This window comes from Bidens hawaiensis, unplaced genomic scaffold (genome assembly GCF_021521415.1).
Source record: "Bidens hawaiensis isolate Kalapana, Puna unplaced genomic scaffold, B.hawaiensis_p1.1 tig00001032_1, whole genome shotgun sequence".
Lineage (NCBI taxonomy): Eukaryota > Viridiplantae > Streptophyta > Magnoliopsida > Asterales > Asteraceae > Bidens > Bidens hawaiensis.
In genome coordinates, this window is record NW_027491060.1 from 1,535,100 (window position 1) to 1,550,521 (window position 15,422).

The 15,422-nt window shown below is 41.7% G+C and overlaps 1 protein-coding gene across 4 annotated transcripts; it reads left to right on the top strand.

The window, feature by feature from the left end:
* The first annotated feature begins 3,751 nt into the window (after positions 1–3,751).
* On the top strand, positions 3,752–9,510 carry LOC143554670 (tubby-like F-box protein 10). Of its 4 annotated transcripts, XM_077044385.1 has the most exons (6): positions 3,752–3,845; positions 4,586–4,753; positions 4,861–4,942; positions 5,824–5,911; positions 6,769–6,901; positions 7,298–8,268. In XM_077044385.1, the coding sequence occupies exons 2-6, from the start codon at positions 4,701–4,703 to the stop codon at positions 8,016–8,018; spliced, it is 1,077 nt and encodes a 358-aa protein (XP_076900500.1). In that variant the 5' UTR covers positions 3,752–3,845; positions 4,586–4,700; the 3' UTR covers positions 8,019–8,268. The 4 variants fall into 4 exon arrangements, 3 of the variants coding, with proteins under 3 accessions (XP_076900500.1, XP_076900496.1, XP_076900491.1); XM_077044381.1 differs by having other exon boundaries at positions 4,586–4,942; XR_013139061.1 differs by lacking the exon at positions 3,752–3,845 and adding an exon at positions 9,347–9,510 and having other exon boundaries at positions 4,364–4,942; positions 7,298–8,234.
* The last annotated feature ends 5,912 nt before the right edge of the window (positions 9,511–15,422 follow it).

Genomic DNA, 15,422 nt, shown 5'->3' on the forward strand with positions numbered 1-15,422 from the left:
ACGAGCTGTAATAATAACTGAGCTGGCGCGTGAGGCGACTTACGAGCTGTAATAATAACTGAGCTGGCGCGTGAGGCGACTTACCAGCTGTAATAATAACAGTAGCCTGCGCGCGAAGCGTCTTACGGCTGTAATAATAATGTAAACCTGCGCGCGGGGCGTCTTACGGGCTGTAATAATAATGGAAACCTGCGCGCGGGGCGTCTTACGGGCTGTTAATAATAATAGTAGCCTGCGCGCGAAGCGTCTTACGGGCTGTAATAATAATGTAAACCTGCGCGCGGGGCGTCTTACGGGCTGTAATAATAATAGAAACCTGCGCGCGGGGCGTCTTACGGGCAATGAAAGTAATGATAATAAAAGCTGGCGCGTGGCCGACGGGTTTATGAGGATTCCCAACCTTCAAGTATGGCGGGGAGCCGTATGGGAAATTGAGGATTCCCAACCTTTAAGTATGGCGCGGAGCCGTATGGGAAATTGTGAGGATTCCCAGCCTATGGCGCGGAGCCGTATGGGAAATTGTGAGGATTCCCAGCCTATGGCGCGGAGCCGTATGGGATATTATGAGGGTCCCCAACCCTTAAGTTTGGCGCGTAGCCATACGGGATATTATGAGGATTCCCAACCTTTAAGTTTGAGCTAAAGCTCATATTTTTGGGCTAAGGCCCTGACGTTTTAGAGTTAAGACTCGTCAACGCGTTTGAGCTTGGAGCTCACGCATGTATGTTTTACTTCGCTTTCTTTTTAATTTGATGTCAATATAATGTTGTCATATTGCTCAAATTAGTAAAAGGAAGTGCGAAACATGTATGCGAAAACTTGTATGCGGTGGCGCGAATGCAAAACTGCTGTGGCGAAGTGATCGCCGGGAGCGCGCATGCGGAACCCGAAGTTGATACGCGGTGGGACGCGTAATCTAAAGATTTTGAATGCGTGAGCATCTGTGATGTGTGAGCATGCGTTACGCGTGAGCATGCGATATGCGTGAGCGTACTTGATGCTTGAGCATGCTTGATGCTTGAGCATGCTTGCTGCTTGAGCATGCTTGATGCTTGAGCATGCTTGCTGCTTGAGCATGCTTATTGCTTGGGCATGTTTATTGCTTGAGCATGCTTGATGCTTGAGCATGCTTGCTGCTTGAGCATGCTTATTGCTTGAGCATGCTTGATGCTTGAGCATGCTTATTGCTTGGGCATGCTTATTGCTGGAGCATGCTTGATGCTTGAGCATGTTTGCTGCTTGAGCATGCTTATTGCTTGAGCATGCTTGCTGCTTGAGCATGCTTATTGCTTGAGCATGCTTGATGCTTGAGCATGCTTGCTGCTTGAGCATGCTTATTGCTTAAGCATGCTCTGCCTTCATGTCTGGGCGCGCGCGCGCGACCCGCTGAGGCGCAGAGTAATTGCCTGGGCGCGCGCGCGCGCGACCCGCTGAGGCGCAGAGTAATTGCCTGGGCGCGCGCGCGCGCGCGCTGTGGCGCAGAGTAATTGCCTAAGCGCGCGCGCGCGACCCGCTGAGGCGCAGAGTAATTGCCTGGGCGCGCGCGCGACCCGCTGAGGCGCAGAGTAATTGCCTGGGCGCGCGCGCGCTGTGGCGCAGAGTAATCGCCTGGGCGCGCGCGCGACCCGCTGTGGCGCAGAGTAATCGCCTGGGCGCGCGCGCGACCCGCTGAGGCGCAGAGTAATTGCCTGGGCGCGCGCGCGCTGTGGCGCAGAGTAATCGCCTGGGCGCGCGCGCGACCCGCTGTGGCGCAGAGTAATCGCCTGGGCGCGCGCGCGACCCGCTGTGGCGCAGAGTAATCGCCTGGGCGCGCGCGCGACCCGCTGAGGCGCAGAGTAATCGCCTGGGCGCGCGCGCGCTGTGGCGCAGAGTAATCGCCTGGGCGCGCGCGCGACCCGCTGTGGCGCAGAGTAATCGCCTGGGCGCGCGCGCGACCCGCTGAGGCGCAGAGTAATCGCCTGGGCGCGCGCGCGACCCAAAGGTTTTGAATATCCACATCAGGTAGGTTTTATGTAAAACCAACAGATCTGATAGGGTTTATAAACCTATGAATATGAGGTGTGGCTGCTGCTCGGACGAACCCAGATCTGAGGGTTTTCCCCAAAAGCTCGTTGTTTTCTTCCTGTTTCTTCCAGATCTGGAAGTATTTTCCAGATCTGAAAACACAGATCTAAGGATTTCCCCCAAAAGCTTGGTGGTTTCCTCCTGCATCTTCCAGATCTGGAAGTATTTTCCAGATCTGAAAACATAGATCTAAGGGTTTCCCCCAAAAGCTTGGTGGTTCTTCCTGAGATTTTGATGAACGGATCGGAGGGCCGAGAAGAGAGGCCAGTGTGGTTCATTGCCGTCCCATGGATGGCGCCAATGTCGAAGCACGAAATGGAATCTGACCTGACCCATGACGGAGCTTCCACGGATTTCGAGATGAATGAACCGCATCCTGGTCTGCTGATCCTCTCTTCCGGCTGCTCGCGATCTGCAGTGGCGTTTTGGGGGTGTGGAGGTGACCGCTAAGATGATCTTGAAGATCTCTTGTTCACAGACACAAAAACTGGTGGTGGCACCTACTGAGCATGACCCCATGATAAGGAGGTGAAGACCTCCTTATATAGAGTCTCATGGCCACCATCATGATACCCTAATGGGCCTAGCCCAATTAGGGCTACCTTCACAAACCTCCTCAGCCCAATAACAAATGTATTAGCCCATATAATAAAACAAACCAAATATAATAAATTTAGGATTGTAAACCGGGTTTAATATCATACCCCTACATAATCAACGTCTTAGGTTTTATTTTGTATTCTATTATTATAACTAATTTATGCATATTTTGTTTTTTTACTTATAATTTTCAACTTTCAAAATAGAGTATTTTATAAAATTCTTACTATGTATTGCGACCGTTATGTATGATAGAATGTTGTCACGCGTCGCAAAGCGTGAGGGTAAAGATTCTAGTTTGTAATAAAACAAAGATGGATTCACAGTCGATGTTATGACCGAGCCATTCACTGAACATATGACGGTAGACAAAATTCTGAAAACTAAAGAAAATAAAACAAGTTCACAGTTGTTACCGCTGTACAACAATGGATCAACCAACCAAGCATTACACAACTTCTTTAACAACCTGACATATATATGCTCGGTTAAAACTGACTGTCAAGAAAAAAACATTTTAATCAACAAAAGCGCAAGGCTAATTAACGCCAAAGTGTATGTGATGAAAGACTACCTAATAAACTCTTATAAACTATAAACAAAAGTTTACAAAACAAAATTTTGATAAAACAAAAAAAAATTAAAAGTAAACGAGTTGGCTTAACAAGCCTTGAACCAACCCATGCTTTAGACGGGCTCAAACTCAAAGTTTCAGCTCATTAAAAATAAGCAAGTCAAGTTGTCATGACTCGGTTTGTAAATGAGTCGTAGAGGCGTAAAACCCCAATGGGTGATTGGTTGTCACTCTCAAAGTTGAAGAAAAGAATCCTTTCATTTTGTCACATATAAATAACCAAGGTACCATACTATAAGTTCTATAATACTCCAAGGCTATTTATGCAACTTAAGACATTGAACATTTGAACCGTATATAGCAACCCCACCTTGACTCTTATTACAGAGAGACAAACAAACAAACACAAGACAAAGAAGCAGGTTTTAGAGCGAGAAACCGCGTAATAAAGTCAAGGATCGGTTAATTCATTACTCTTCATCTCATCCTTGCACTTCACAATAATATTTACAGGTTTGCTTCTTAATTCGACCTAATTCATTGTTTAATCTTCCCCAATTTCCCCAATTTTTTCTACAAAATTTGGTTCAATTTCGTTACAGAACAAGTGGGTATTTGACTATTTATAATCTTTTGATCAAAAGTTGGGGCTTTATCATTTAATTCGTTAATTATATAATACCCTCGTGTTTGTATTATGTATGTAGACTGTAGAGTAATAAAATAGTCTTGCTATCTGTAAATTGATTAATTTATGTCGAATTTGCATTCGTGAATTTTTACATTTTTTGGGCGTTATAAATCTTAATTTGTGATTTTGGGGAGTTGGGTTTCTATTAAATTTTATAAATTTACGCGAATTAGCATCTGTTTTGAATATTATTATTATAACTTGCTAACAGTGTTGAGAACTCGTTAGGCTCTAGTCGGGCTGTGGGGTACGTACTAGCGATTAATCAGGATTAATATTGGAATTTATTTACTTTTTTCAAAATTTTATGTTAAAAAGTTTCAGTTTTTACCGATTTTGACAAAATAGACATTAATGTTAATGTAATGAAGATTATGAGGTGGGTTGTCTATGGTTAAAGTTATGATTTCAATCATTAAAAAAGAATTTATGATTCTTTTTTTAACATTTGAGAGATTCTTTTGGTGTGAGAATCTTCTTTTCATCTTGCTTTTTTTCTCATCTTCCAATCTTATTCACTTTTTATCTTTACACAACTTTAAATCATTTTTTCTTTGTTATTAAGCTATCAACATAAAGTTTCTTCCTTTTATTATTTCTACAGCATGCCCATTAACATATTATTATCAAACTAAACTATCATCTATGCATTTCAGATTAAACAAATGTCGTTTCGTAGCATAGTTCGTGATCTACGAGACGGAATTGGGAGCTTATCGAGACGCGGGTTTGAAGTGAGATTGTCGGGTCTTAATAAAAGTAAATCACAAAATGCAGCTCATGAAGTTGATGATGGCCCGGATTTTGGAATTAATAGCCCGTGGGTCAGTCTTCCGCCTGAGCTGTTAAGTGATGTGATTAAGAGGTTAGAGGAAACTGAGAGTAGTTGGCCGGCTCGTAAGCATGTTGTTGCCTGTGCATCGGTTTGTAGGTCGTGGAGGCAAATGTGCAAGGAAATTGTTACCTCCCTTGAATCCTCGGGCAAGATTACGTTTCCAATCTCTCTAAAACAGGTAGATCAGTTATTAAGTGTGTGTGTATTATATATATTTCTATATATGTTAGGTATGGTTATGCTAAAAAGGAAATTAAACCTAAAAAGTGTACAAAGCCACCAGAGGATGTCACATGTCCAAGGAAATTCTGGAAGCAATAAAGCACGCGCCGACGCACCGTTGAAAAAAAAACTCGTTGACGCAGCATTATAAGTTTTTAAATGCACTATAATAATCTTTTTACATATATAGGGAAAATATTTTTAGCATAACCTTTTACTATATGTATGTATAATTATAAATATATGTGTGTAAGTATATATTATATAGAAAGGGGAGGGTTCTAGGTAGAAGAAAGATTTTTGCGAGAACAAAACAAATCATTCATTTTTTCAGATTTAAAATATAAGAAAATGGTTGAAATGCAATGTTTATTTATCTTTTCTAACATTCTAAAAAACAAAACATATACTCAAAATTCGCTTATTTGTAGAACTTACACATGTGTAGGTTATGTGTATCATGTGTGGTATATTTCCTACACATAACCTTAACCTGCACATGGGTTAGTAAACGTCTATATAAGTGAAAAAAAGATATGAGCAAATTCACTTTAGTGGTGTTTTTATGTATATTACATGACATTTGTATGTACGAAGCAAAATTTTTTAAAATATGAACGTTGATAGAAAAACTAAACGATTTAGGTTTGTTTTTTTTCCTTTGGTTTTGCAATAATTTAGTCTTTTGTAATGAACCTCACTATATATGTATTCAAAAAACGCCCAAAGAAGATTAAATGTGTGTGTGTGTGTGTCGTATGTGTATATGTTTAATCTTTTTTGGGCGTTTTTTGAGTTATTATTGATGTCTTGTAACACAACTTTACTTAATTACAGCCAGGGCCTCGGGATACCACCATTCAATGCTTCATTAAGAGAGATAAATCGAATTCAACGTATTCTCTATATCTTTGCCTTAGTAGTGGTAAGTTTTCACTCTTCTCACTATACGAAAATATTTCTTAATAAATATCATCAAGACAGAATTACAGAAATTGTCCTTTATATTTGTAGCAAATTTCACTCGTTCTTTACCTTTTAAATTGATATGTTTTGTCCTTTACGTCTCTAAGTCTAACAACGCTTGTCCTTTGAGCCTAACCCAGTTAAATTTTATCGTTAAGTTAGGTCACGTGACTTGCACATGAGGGTAAATTGGTAATTTTACCTATCTATTTATATATTTTTATTTAAATAAATAAACAATTGTATTATTTTTCTTTCTCTGATGATCTCACACTCTCTGTATGTCTCCTCCACCCACCTATCATCACAAATTCACAATCCACCACCACCCAAACCCACTGTCACTTCCACCACCCGCCCCACACCACCAGAGCTCCTCCAAGCACCACCATTTTGTCACTTACACATCACCGAACACCGTCGCAACCTCCACCTCCGAATATAAACACCATTCCCGTCATCCCAAACACCATTTCTCATCTCCATCGCCACCGCGCCCAACCACCTTCGTACTAACCTAATTCCACCATCGTTCACCCTATACACCGGAACTCTAGATCGGAACAAACCACCTTCGCTAGATAGGTAAAATTACTAATTTACCCTCATGTGCAAGTCACATGACCTAACTTAACGATAAAATTTAACTGGGTTAGGTTCAAAGGACAACTGTTGTTAGATTTAGAGATGTAAAGGACAAAACATATCAATTTAAAAGATAAAGGACAACGAATGAAATTTGCTACAAACATAAAGGACAATTTCTGTAATTCTGTCTAACATCAATATTTCTTATAAGTTTGTGGGTGTTTGCAGCATTAACGGTGGAGAATGGTAAATTTCTTCTTTCAGCCAAACGAAATAGGAGAAGTACATGTACGGAGTATATCATTTCAATGAATGCAGATAACATATCCAGGTCAAATAACAGTTACATTGGAAAAGTCAGGTATTAAATTACATACTTTTTCTATATTTTGTTACTCGTCATTCTAACAATGATCAATTCGATATGGACCATATATGCCCCTGAAAACTTTCATAATATCCTATATACGCCTGAAAACTTGCACATTATTATATTTATCCAACCGAAAAAGTTAATATCAAATATACCAGTTCAAAATAGTTAAAAATTTATATTTACTCGTATCATTGAATCTAATTTAAATAATATGATCGTTATATCATAAGTATGATATAAATGTCATAAGTATGATAATGAGTATATTTGATATTATGATATTTTGTTAGGTATGATACCAAGAAAATCTTTATTTCACAAATTTTCAAGAAAGCTTTTATGATCCTTTGTTTACACTCATAAAATTCTGCTAATTTTCAGATCAAATTTTCTCGGCACAAAGTTCATAATTTATGACTCACAACCGCCACACAACACTGCGGTCCCACCGGTTCGATTAGGGTCAAGCCGCCGGTTTTCCAGAAAAGTTTCACCAAAAGTTCCCTTAGGAAACTATAACATAGCCCAAATCGCATACAAGCTAAACGTGTTGGGTACGCGGGGCCCACGCAGGATGCAATGCGTGATGCACTCGATCCCCATGTCCGCCCTAGACCCTGGCGGCACCACCATCCCAGACCACCCCGACGTCATCCAACCTTCCTTCGAAGACTCGTTCAGAAGCATCTCCTTCTCCAAAGCAATTGACAAGTCAACCGAGTTCAGCAGCTCCCGTTTTGCTGACATGGCGAATGTTCAAAACGGACAGAAAAACACGCCTTTGATTTTGAAAAACAAACAGCCACGCTGGCACGAACAGTTGCAATGTTGGTGTCTAAATTTTAAAGGACGGGTGACGGTCGCGTCTGTTAAGAATTTTCAACTGATTGCCGCCGTCCCACCGCCTGAGATGGCAGCGGACCCAGCGCTGCCACCACAAACCTCCCAAGCCCTGCCGCCGCCGTCTCATGATAAGGTGATTTTGCAGTTCGGTAAGGTGGGAAAAGATTTATTTACAATGGATTATCGGTACCCGTTATCTGCATTTCAAGCTTTTGCTATATGTTTGAGCAGTTTCGACACAAAACTGGCTTGTGAATAACAAAGAGGTTTGATGTTTCCTGTTAGTAGTTGTTTTTTTTTGTTCTAAATGTGTAATATTATGTTTAGTGTTGGATTTTTATATAACATTTTTTAGAAAGTGATCTTAGTGCATCAGTATCGCGTCTCGCGATCCTGGTGCACCAAGATTCTATGGTTTGTTGTATGTTGTATTTTAGTATGTTTTAGTTTTTCTCAACTGCAGTTTATAATTTATGTTGTTTAAAGAAGGCATGTTTAGTGATGGGAAAGTGAATGGGTTGGCTAACTGGTCTAAATGGGTTTTGATTATTGTTTTTAAGTTACAGTTAAATATAAAGTTAAATATTTTCTTTTTTTAATTTTTTAGCAATTTTTTTGGTATGTGGTTCGGTGAATGAGAATATTGTTCGGGTAATCGGTAAACAGCAACATCTAATGCCATACCCATACTTGAATATAGGGCTGTAAACGAACCGAACGAACACGAACAAGTTCGTTAAGGAAATAATGTGTTCACGAACACTTACCGAACGAAATTTTATGTTCGTGTTCGTTCATTAAGGAAATTAATGTGTTCACGAACATAAACGAAAACAAATAAAATCGGCATATCCAGAGATTAAAACCGATGTATTCATCAATGTAAATAATGAAAACATGTAAACGAATTGAATGGACACAAACAAGGGCATGTTCGTGTTTGTTCATTTAACTTTAAACGAAAACGAACAATTAATCGAAAAAATATTTATGTTCATGCTCGTTTATTTAAAAATGGACATTTGTGTTCGTTTGTTTAAAATCTAAACGAATATAATTGAATAAAGATAAATGAACATATATGAACACAAACAAACATAAAATACATAAATGAAAACACTTAAATGAAGAAAAATTAACAAATATAAAACTTTTAGTAGATGACTCATCCAAACAATATTTAATTATTTTTTATTAATAATAAACAAACATAAATAAACAGACATGATCGAACATAAAGGAACGTTGATGAACATACATGAACGAACGGAACATATGTCCATGTTCGTTCATGTAATTAAACGAACACAAACTTTTTGTTCATGTTCGTTCGTTTATTAAATAAACGAACATAAACGAACTTCCCGCCGAACAATTCACCGAACGTTCGTTTCGTTTACAGTAGTTGAATCCACAATTATTATTTATTAATCTCATATCTTGTTCCATACCCAGAAACCTGTCTCATTACATCTAATGACAACTAATGCGACTCGTTTGTAAAACGGATACATTGTAGCTGTTCAAAGGAATTATTTTTTTTCCTTATTCGAATGATAGATTGACATCTTATTTTTCTTAAAGCAGGATTATAATTATAGTTTTCCTATAGTATTTGGTGTTTTGTTTTTGAAATATCTTTTTCAATAATGGCTACTTTTATTATACCTTACTAGAGCTATATGATCCGGTCAACAAAGACATCTTTGATCATTACATCATAAAGAAGTTTCTCTCTTTAATCCTTTACTTATTTTAGATGATAGGACATCTTTACAATCATAACATTTGTTTAATTTATCACTAACATGTGTTATCTTTTCTCTAAGACATAAATGGTTCGTGGGTTATATGCATTATTAGTTTCTGTCCCCATGGTTCTCAAGGTATTATATACTTTCTTATAGAAGTTTGTTTTTATATACTCATTTCCTCTTTTGCTTTTATATGTATAAAATGATATTTTATTGATATATTATATATTGGGTATTAGGTTATGATGCATGCAGTTCTTTTTCGTTTTTGTTATTATAGAACTACGGCTCATTTTTCATTTTTAGTTCTATAATAACAAAAAGGAGAACTTAATTTATTTTAAAACCTAGTTCGATCTAATGTTGTTCGCTTATTTGTCTCATTAATATAGTTCGGTCAAGGGCCAAGGTTAGTGGAGACCCCCTCGTGTTTTCATTCAAACTTCGTCACTGGTTCGGTCATTTCTTTGTTACCTGTAACTATTCTAGTTAAAAATAATTTTCTATCAAAATAAAAATTATTGATAGAAAGTTAGAAACATGTAATGTAATATTTCACTCTTTTCCGTGCAATGCCAAAGTTTGTCATGGGCTATATTTTTAAAGGCTTGGAAGCTGGATGCATTGGGCTGAAGGTTAAAGAGGCTTGGGCTGGGGAGTTGTTACTGAAGAGTTCACGCGGGTTCTAACTTCTAAGTACATTTATTTTCAAGTTTATATAAGGGAGTTTGTGAAGGGTATCGAACTTTAACACACTTCTCAACTTTACCTTCTAGGTGTTTTGACAGGGAAAAACATCTAATGTCACTGGGCCAATAGACAATTGACATTTTTAACATACATATCGTATAAAATAGAATATAGAAATTAATAATATATATTTTATGCTTTTGATAATAACTTTGGGTATAATTTCATGTTCAGAACCTCTGTTGTGTTTTGAGCAACCCTGATTATCTGTTTACATTCTCAATCACAGGTGTGTAAAGTCAGTTTTCTTATAAGGGCTTAACCATAATCAGAATTGAGGTTCGCTTATAGACGACTGCATAACCATAAACATATTCTAATGGCCCGTTAACCACCGGTTTCGATTAAGTTCAGTTGATGGTCCATTGTAACTTTCATGTTTTTCTTTTCTTTCTTTTGTTATAGTTAAAATTGGTTCGGTTATGATATTCCAAAATCAATCATTAAATTTTGAAATTGAAATATGCCAATTCCTGAAGAGGTAGGTCCCCGCAAAGCCCAGTTGGACCCGCAAGACTCACCTGGAAGAGGTACGTCTGCGCAAAGACCAACTGGATCCGCATGACACACCATGCTCAGAGAGATGAAGACCTTACACGCAGTAAGCCAGCTGTTCCCGCAGGAAAGCATCCCTTGGTACAGTATCCTGCCTGTCCCCGCAGCTGTGGGTACAAGCCAAGAAGGAAGGCTACCCGCATTAACAGTAAGGCTACACGCATAAGGCACTAACTCTTAATACTTCAGTAATGTCACCTGAAGAAGGAATGAGCAGGGCGGGAATATTCCCGCCCAAAAGAGCCAGTCCGTACGCTTCTAGAAGATCTTTTGTACTATACCTACCAATGTATGGACAAATGGACAAGATCTGACGAAAGCGACCCATGAACCAATCACAGGGTGACAGCTCACCGACAATAGTACGAGGAGGAGCACGCTCCTGTACAAAATGTCACTATCAACCGCTGCCTACCCACCAACTCCCATCGTGGCACGACATAGCCCATAGTTGGTGGAAAAGGAATATTATACAGCTAGCCGTACCTGCTTGGAAACCTACCTTCGGCTATAAATACTCCAACACCTTGGAACGGTATCATCATCTTCTCTCTAGCTATTTCTCTCAATTACAAAATGGCTAAGTATCTACTCGCCTACAAAATGTACAAATCTATCCTAACGGTTGGGAGGAAATTTGGAAAGGCGGGATGCCTTTCTCTGCAAATCCTAGACCAAGCAAGAAACCAGCTTTCTCCCCATCCTCATGAGAAGCGTTGAGGGTTGCGCTCATGGCATCGTCATAGAATGTGTTCGCTAAAATCCGATGCACAACCTACAAAAAAATATATATATAAAATTTTTCTAAGTATAAAGAAAGCAAAGCAAAAAGCAAGGAATTATGGAGCTATGCGTACCTGCGGCAACGCTTCTCGTAGAAGCCAATCCTTATTGGACAGAGCCTCTTGAAGAGTAGCGCGAGCTTGATCGCGTGCGCGTAGGGCCTCATTCTTGTTTAAGTTGGCAAGCAGCACTTCCTTGGCAGCAGCCTCCTCAACGCTTTTAAGCTTGCGCTCAGCGCGATCAAGCACACCCTTCTGATCCAAAAGCTCCTGTAGCTTATTGGCATCCTCTAAAGCCAAAGCCTCATGAGCCTGCTGAAGCTTCTCCAGTTTGGCTTTCAGCTCTTCATTCTCAGCGCGCAGAGGCTCAGCAACGGCTTCAGCTTTGGTGGCCCTTTCGGTCGCATTACGCGCAGTTTCCTTGGCCAACCTAAGCTGTTCGTTAACAGCTTGAGTAGCCTTGGAACGGGCCTCATGCCTGGCTTGGATCTCGGCCTCAAGATCCTTGAAGGCATTTTCTTTTTCAGCAGCGGTGGCGGCAAGTTTCTTGTTCTCCTCCCGCAGCGATCGCACCTGAGCCACCTCCAAGCTACGCGCAGTCTTTAACTTATCGTTTTCACGACAAAGTAATTCGACACGCGGCTGCATTCGGGCGAGTAAAATTCGAAGCTCGGTAGACAACCGGCCTTCTTGGTAACTAATCATCGCTTCCCCCAATGCACCACTTGGAGCGGCATGGCGCGCCCAGTCGACGCAGTCTGCAGCCGTCCTTAGAGTTGTCCCTCGGCGGATATTCCACCTTGGCGCATAGACCTCATTGGAATCCGAAACTGCGAAAACAAAAAACAGTTAGGAAAGAATGACAAGGATGGATAAGAGGCCAAAGTAACCCCACGCACCTGTAGGGTCGATAACAGGCCGATAGCCGCTAAACCCATCACCTGAACCTAAAGGATATCCATCCAAGAGGTCAAGGAGATGGGAATGAGGCAAAGATTGGACTCCCTCATCAACAGAGGTAAGTCTAGAGGTTCCAACTCTAAACATACCTAAAGAACCGGCCGAGGACGAGGTAGTCGCTGACGCCGAATGTGACGCTGTAGAAGCCACTGAGGTTGAGACCATCGGAGATGAACTCATTTGAGATGAACTCATAACCGTGGTAGCCGCTGCAGATGAGCTCGCAGAAAAAGTCACCGCTGGTCCGGTGAACGATGTCGTAAAGATGGCACTGACGGCCGGCGGAGAAGTTTAACTGCTTAACGCAGCAATGAAACTGGACGCCATCGTCGGCACAGCAGCCATGACAGATGACGTCATAATCGGAACAGTTGCTTCAACAGTATAAGCAACTGAACCGGTACCAGAAACAGGCGCAGCCGCCTGGGTCATCGCCTCGGATAGGTTGACCAAACCTATCGTCGTGGGTCCTGAACCACTTCCTCCCGCACCGCTCTCAAAAGCAGATAATTCCACTCCTGCATGAAGAAAAGCCAAAGATAAATAACAAAGGCGGAAGGAAATGCGGAAAAGGTACACAAAATATACTTACGGGTTTTCTTAATCTTGAAAACCCTGACAGGCGGAGATGGACCCGATGGAACTGGCCTCTTCACGCCAGTCACCTTCGCAACGCTTGGTGGCTCGGAAGTGACTGTCGTCTCAACCTCTGAGACAATGGTCGCGTCACCACCACCAAGGTTCCCCGCCGCCTCCTCACTTTCAGTCTCGGAATCAGTCTGATTCCCCAGGTCAACGAAGGAAGCAATCTTCGCTTTGCCATTCACGCCACCCGCCTTCTTTTTCCTCACAATGAAAGGCTCATCTGCGGATCCCTCATTAGAAGATGACAAGATCAGAGGAATTCCAGCCGAAGTTTGAGCATGAAGAGGACGAGGATTAAAGAACTCCTTACCTGGCCGAGTGGCGCTCAAAATCTCGTGGCCTGGCGGGTAGACCTCTACGAATCTATCCGCAGTCTGCTCCAAAATGGGCAACTCGTTTTCATCAAGGTCACGAGTACCCAACCACGCGGGACCACCAGTCTCCCGCGGATGCAAGAGCGACTGTAAGTTGTTCCCTTCTGAAATAAAAACGATAAAAATGTTAGAAGGAAAACCCTAAATCAACACAAAAGACGGGGCGTACCAAAAAGAAGATAGTTCAAACCGTATTCGAGAACGATGGGCATTTGCGGCGTCCCAGACCCGGCATCCTTCCACACACGGCTCATCCCAAGCATGACCATCCCAGACTCCGCGAAGCGATACACAGGAGTCTGAATCTGGGAGATCTTGGTGAACCACTTCGTTTCCTGGTAATTGGAAGCCGGAAGGTTAGGGAGTGCCCTCCCATTCTTGAACGTCATGGCTATGAGAACGACGCGAGCGGAGATGAAGAAAAACTCACGCTTCCAGGAGTGAAGGCTACGCTTAGTAGCACAGATCTTCAAACCCTTGATCCGAGTGACAAGGGTATACCAACCCTGGACGCACCTCCAGGTATAGAAGGTCATCAGGCGGTCGACTCGGGGCTCGATATCCAAAATACGGCACACCCATTCGAAATGGCGAACTTTAGCAATCGCCATTGGGTGTACCTCCGTCAAATGAACACCCTGTTTCTCCAAAACACGGTATACGAACTTCGTTAACGGGAATCTTAGATTCCCATATATGAAGAACGAAGCGTAAACCCCTATCTTGCCCTTAGGGGCATCGTACACCGTCTGGTGGGCCTCCGGGAACTCTGGCTCATAGGGCTCCAGCATGAACTTCTTGACGATGTAATGGTATACATCGACAGAAAGAGTACACTGACACTCGCCAGCAGTACTCTTGTCGTCCTTATCGGACGTGGATGTCGGGTTCTCGAGGTAAACGTCGGACTCCTCGACCTTAACCTCTGGATCATGAGAAGACATTTTGTAATGTTGAGAAAATAAAGCGGTTTCAGGAGAATGCTCGCCGGAATAGATGAGTATTCGCCGGAAATCGCTTAAAAGAAGAAGAGTGAAGTGAAGATAATGGATGAAATACACCCTCCCCCCCTTATATACTCATCGCAATGAATGCGATGAATTTAATGCGGAGGAGAGAGAAAGCGCAGGCGCAATGACACGGCGACACGTGGATAAAGGAAGCTGGCAACATGTGTCTGAATGGCGCGTGTCATGAAACTCGCGCCCACGAGCCTGAAAAAGCGTCCTGATTGACCACATGCTGTCACGTCGTCATAACTTCCTGCACGTCCTGAAACCGTCAGAAGACGCCCACGTCCCTTCAACCGTTTGGACTGTCCTTATCTTTTCACCAACTCTTCGAATTTCAAAAAGATTAAAAAATATTCAAAAATAAGAGGAAATATACCCCCTTACCTTGGAAAACAAGAAAACAATAAGACAAGTGCGGGTACAGTGTCAAGGCGAAACCCTTCACATACTTAGCACTTGCAGGGAATTGAAGTCAAGAAGATACCTTGGAAAACAAGAAACCATAAGACAAGTGCGGGTACAGTGTCAAGGCGAAACCCTTCACATACTCAGCACTTGCAGGAAATTGAACCCAAGATGGATCTTATGGGTCATGCTTGCGGAAAGGGAAATAACACCCCCGCATGGCGGGAACGGTGAGAAATAGATTGTTTGAAGCTTCAAGGTGGAATTGGTTGTTTAACATAACTGATCACTATGTCTAAAACTACCAATACCCTGTGGAGAATCTACACAAGTGAAACTCAACGCTCCCGACTTGCGGAGAGGTTACGCACCTACCCGCATCAGACCCAAAGAATAGGCAGAAAAAGTCGGGAATTTTCTGCAAG

What these genes read in the sequence shown, in the direction of transcription:
- LOC143554670 (XM_077044381.1), top strand. Translation starts at nt 4,595, where the DNA reads ATGTCGTTTCGTAGCATAGTTCGTGATCTACGAGACGGAATTGGGAGC. An exon ending in ATATCTTTGCCTTAGTAGTG is followed by an intron (nt 5,912 to 6,768) that starts GTAAGTTTTCAC and finishes GGGTGTTTGCAG; the next exon opens with CATTAACGGTGGAGAATGGT. An exon ending in AGTTACATTGGAAAAGTCAG is followed by an intron (nt 6,902 to 7,297) that starts GTATTAAATTAC and finishes GCTAATTTTCAG; the next exon opens with ATCAAATTTTCTCGGCACAA.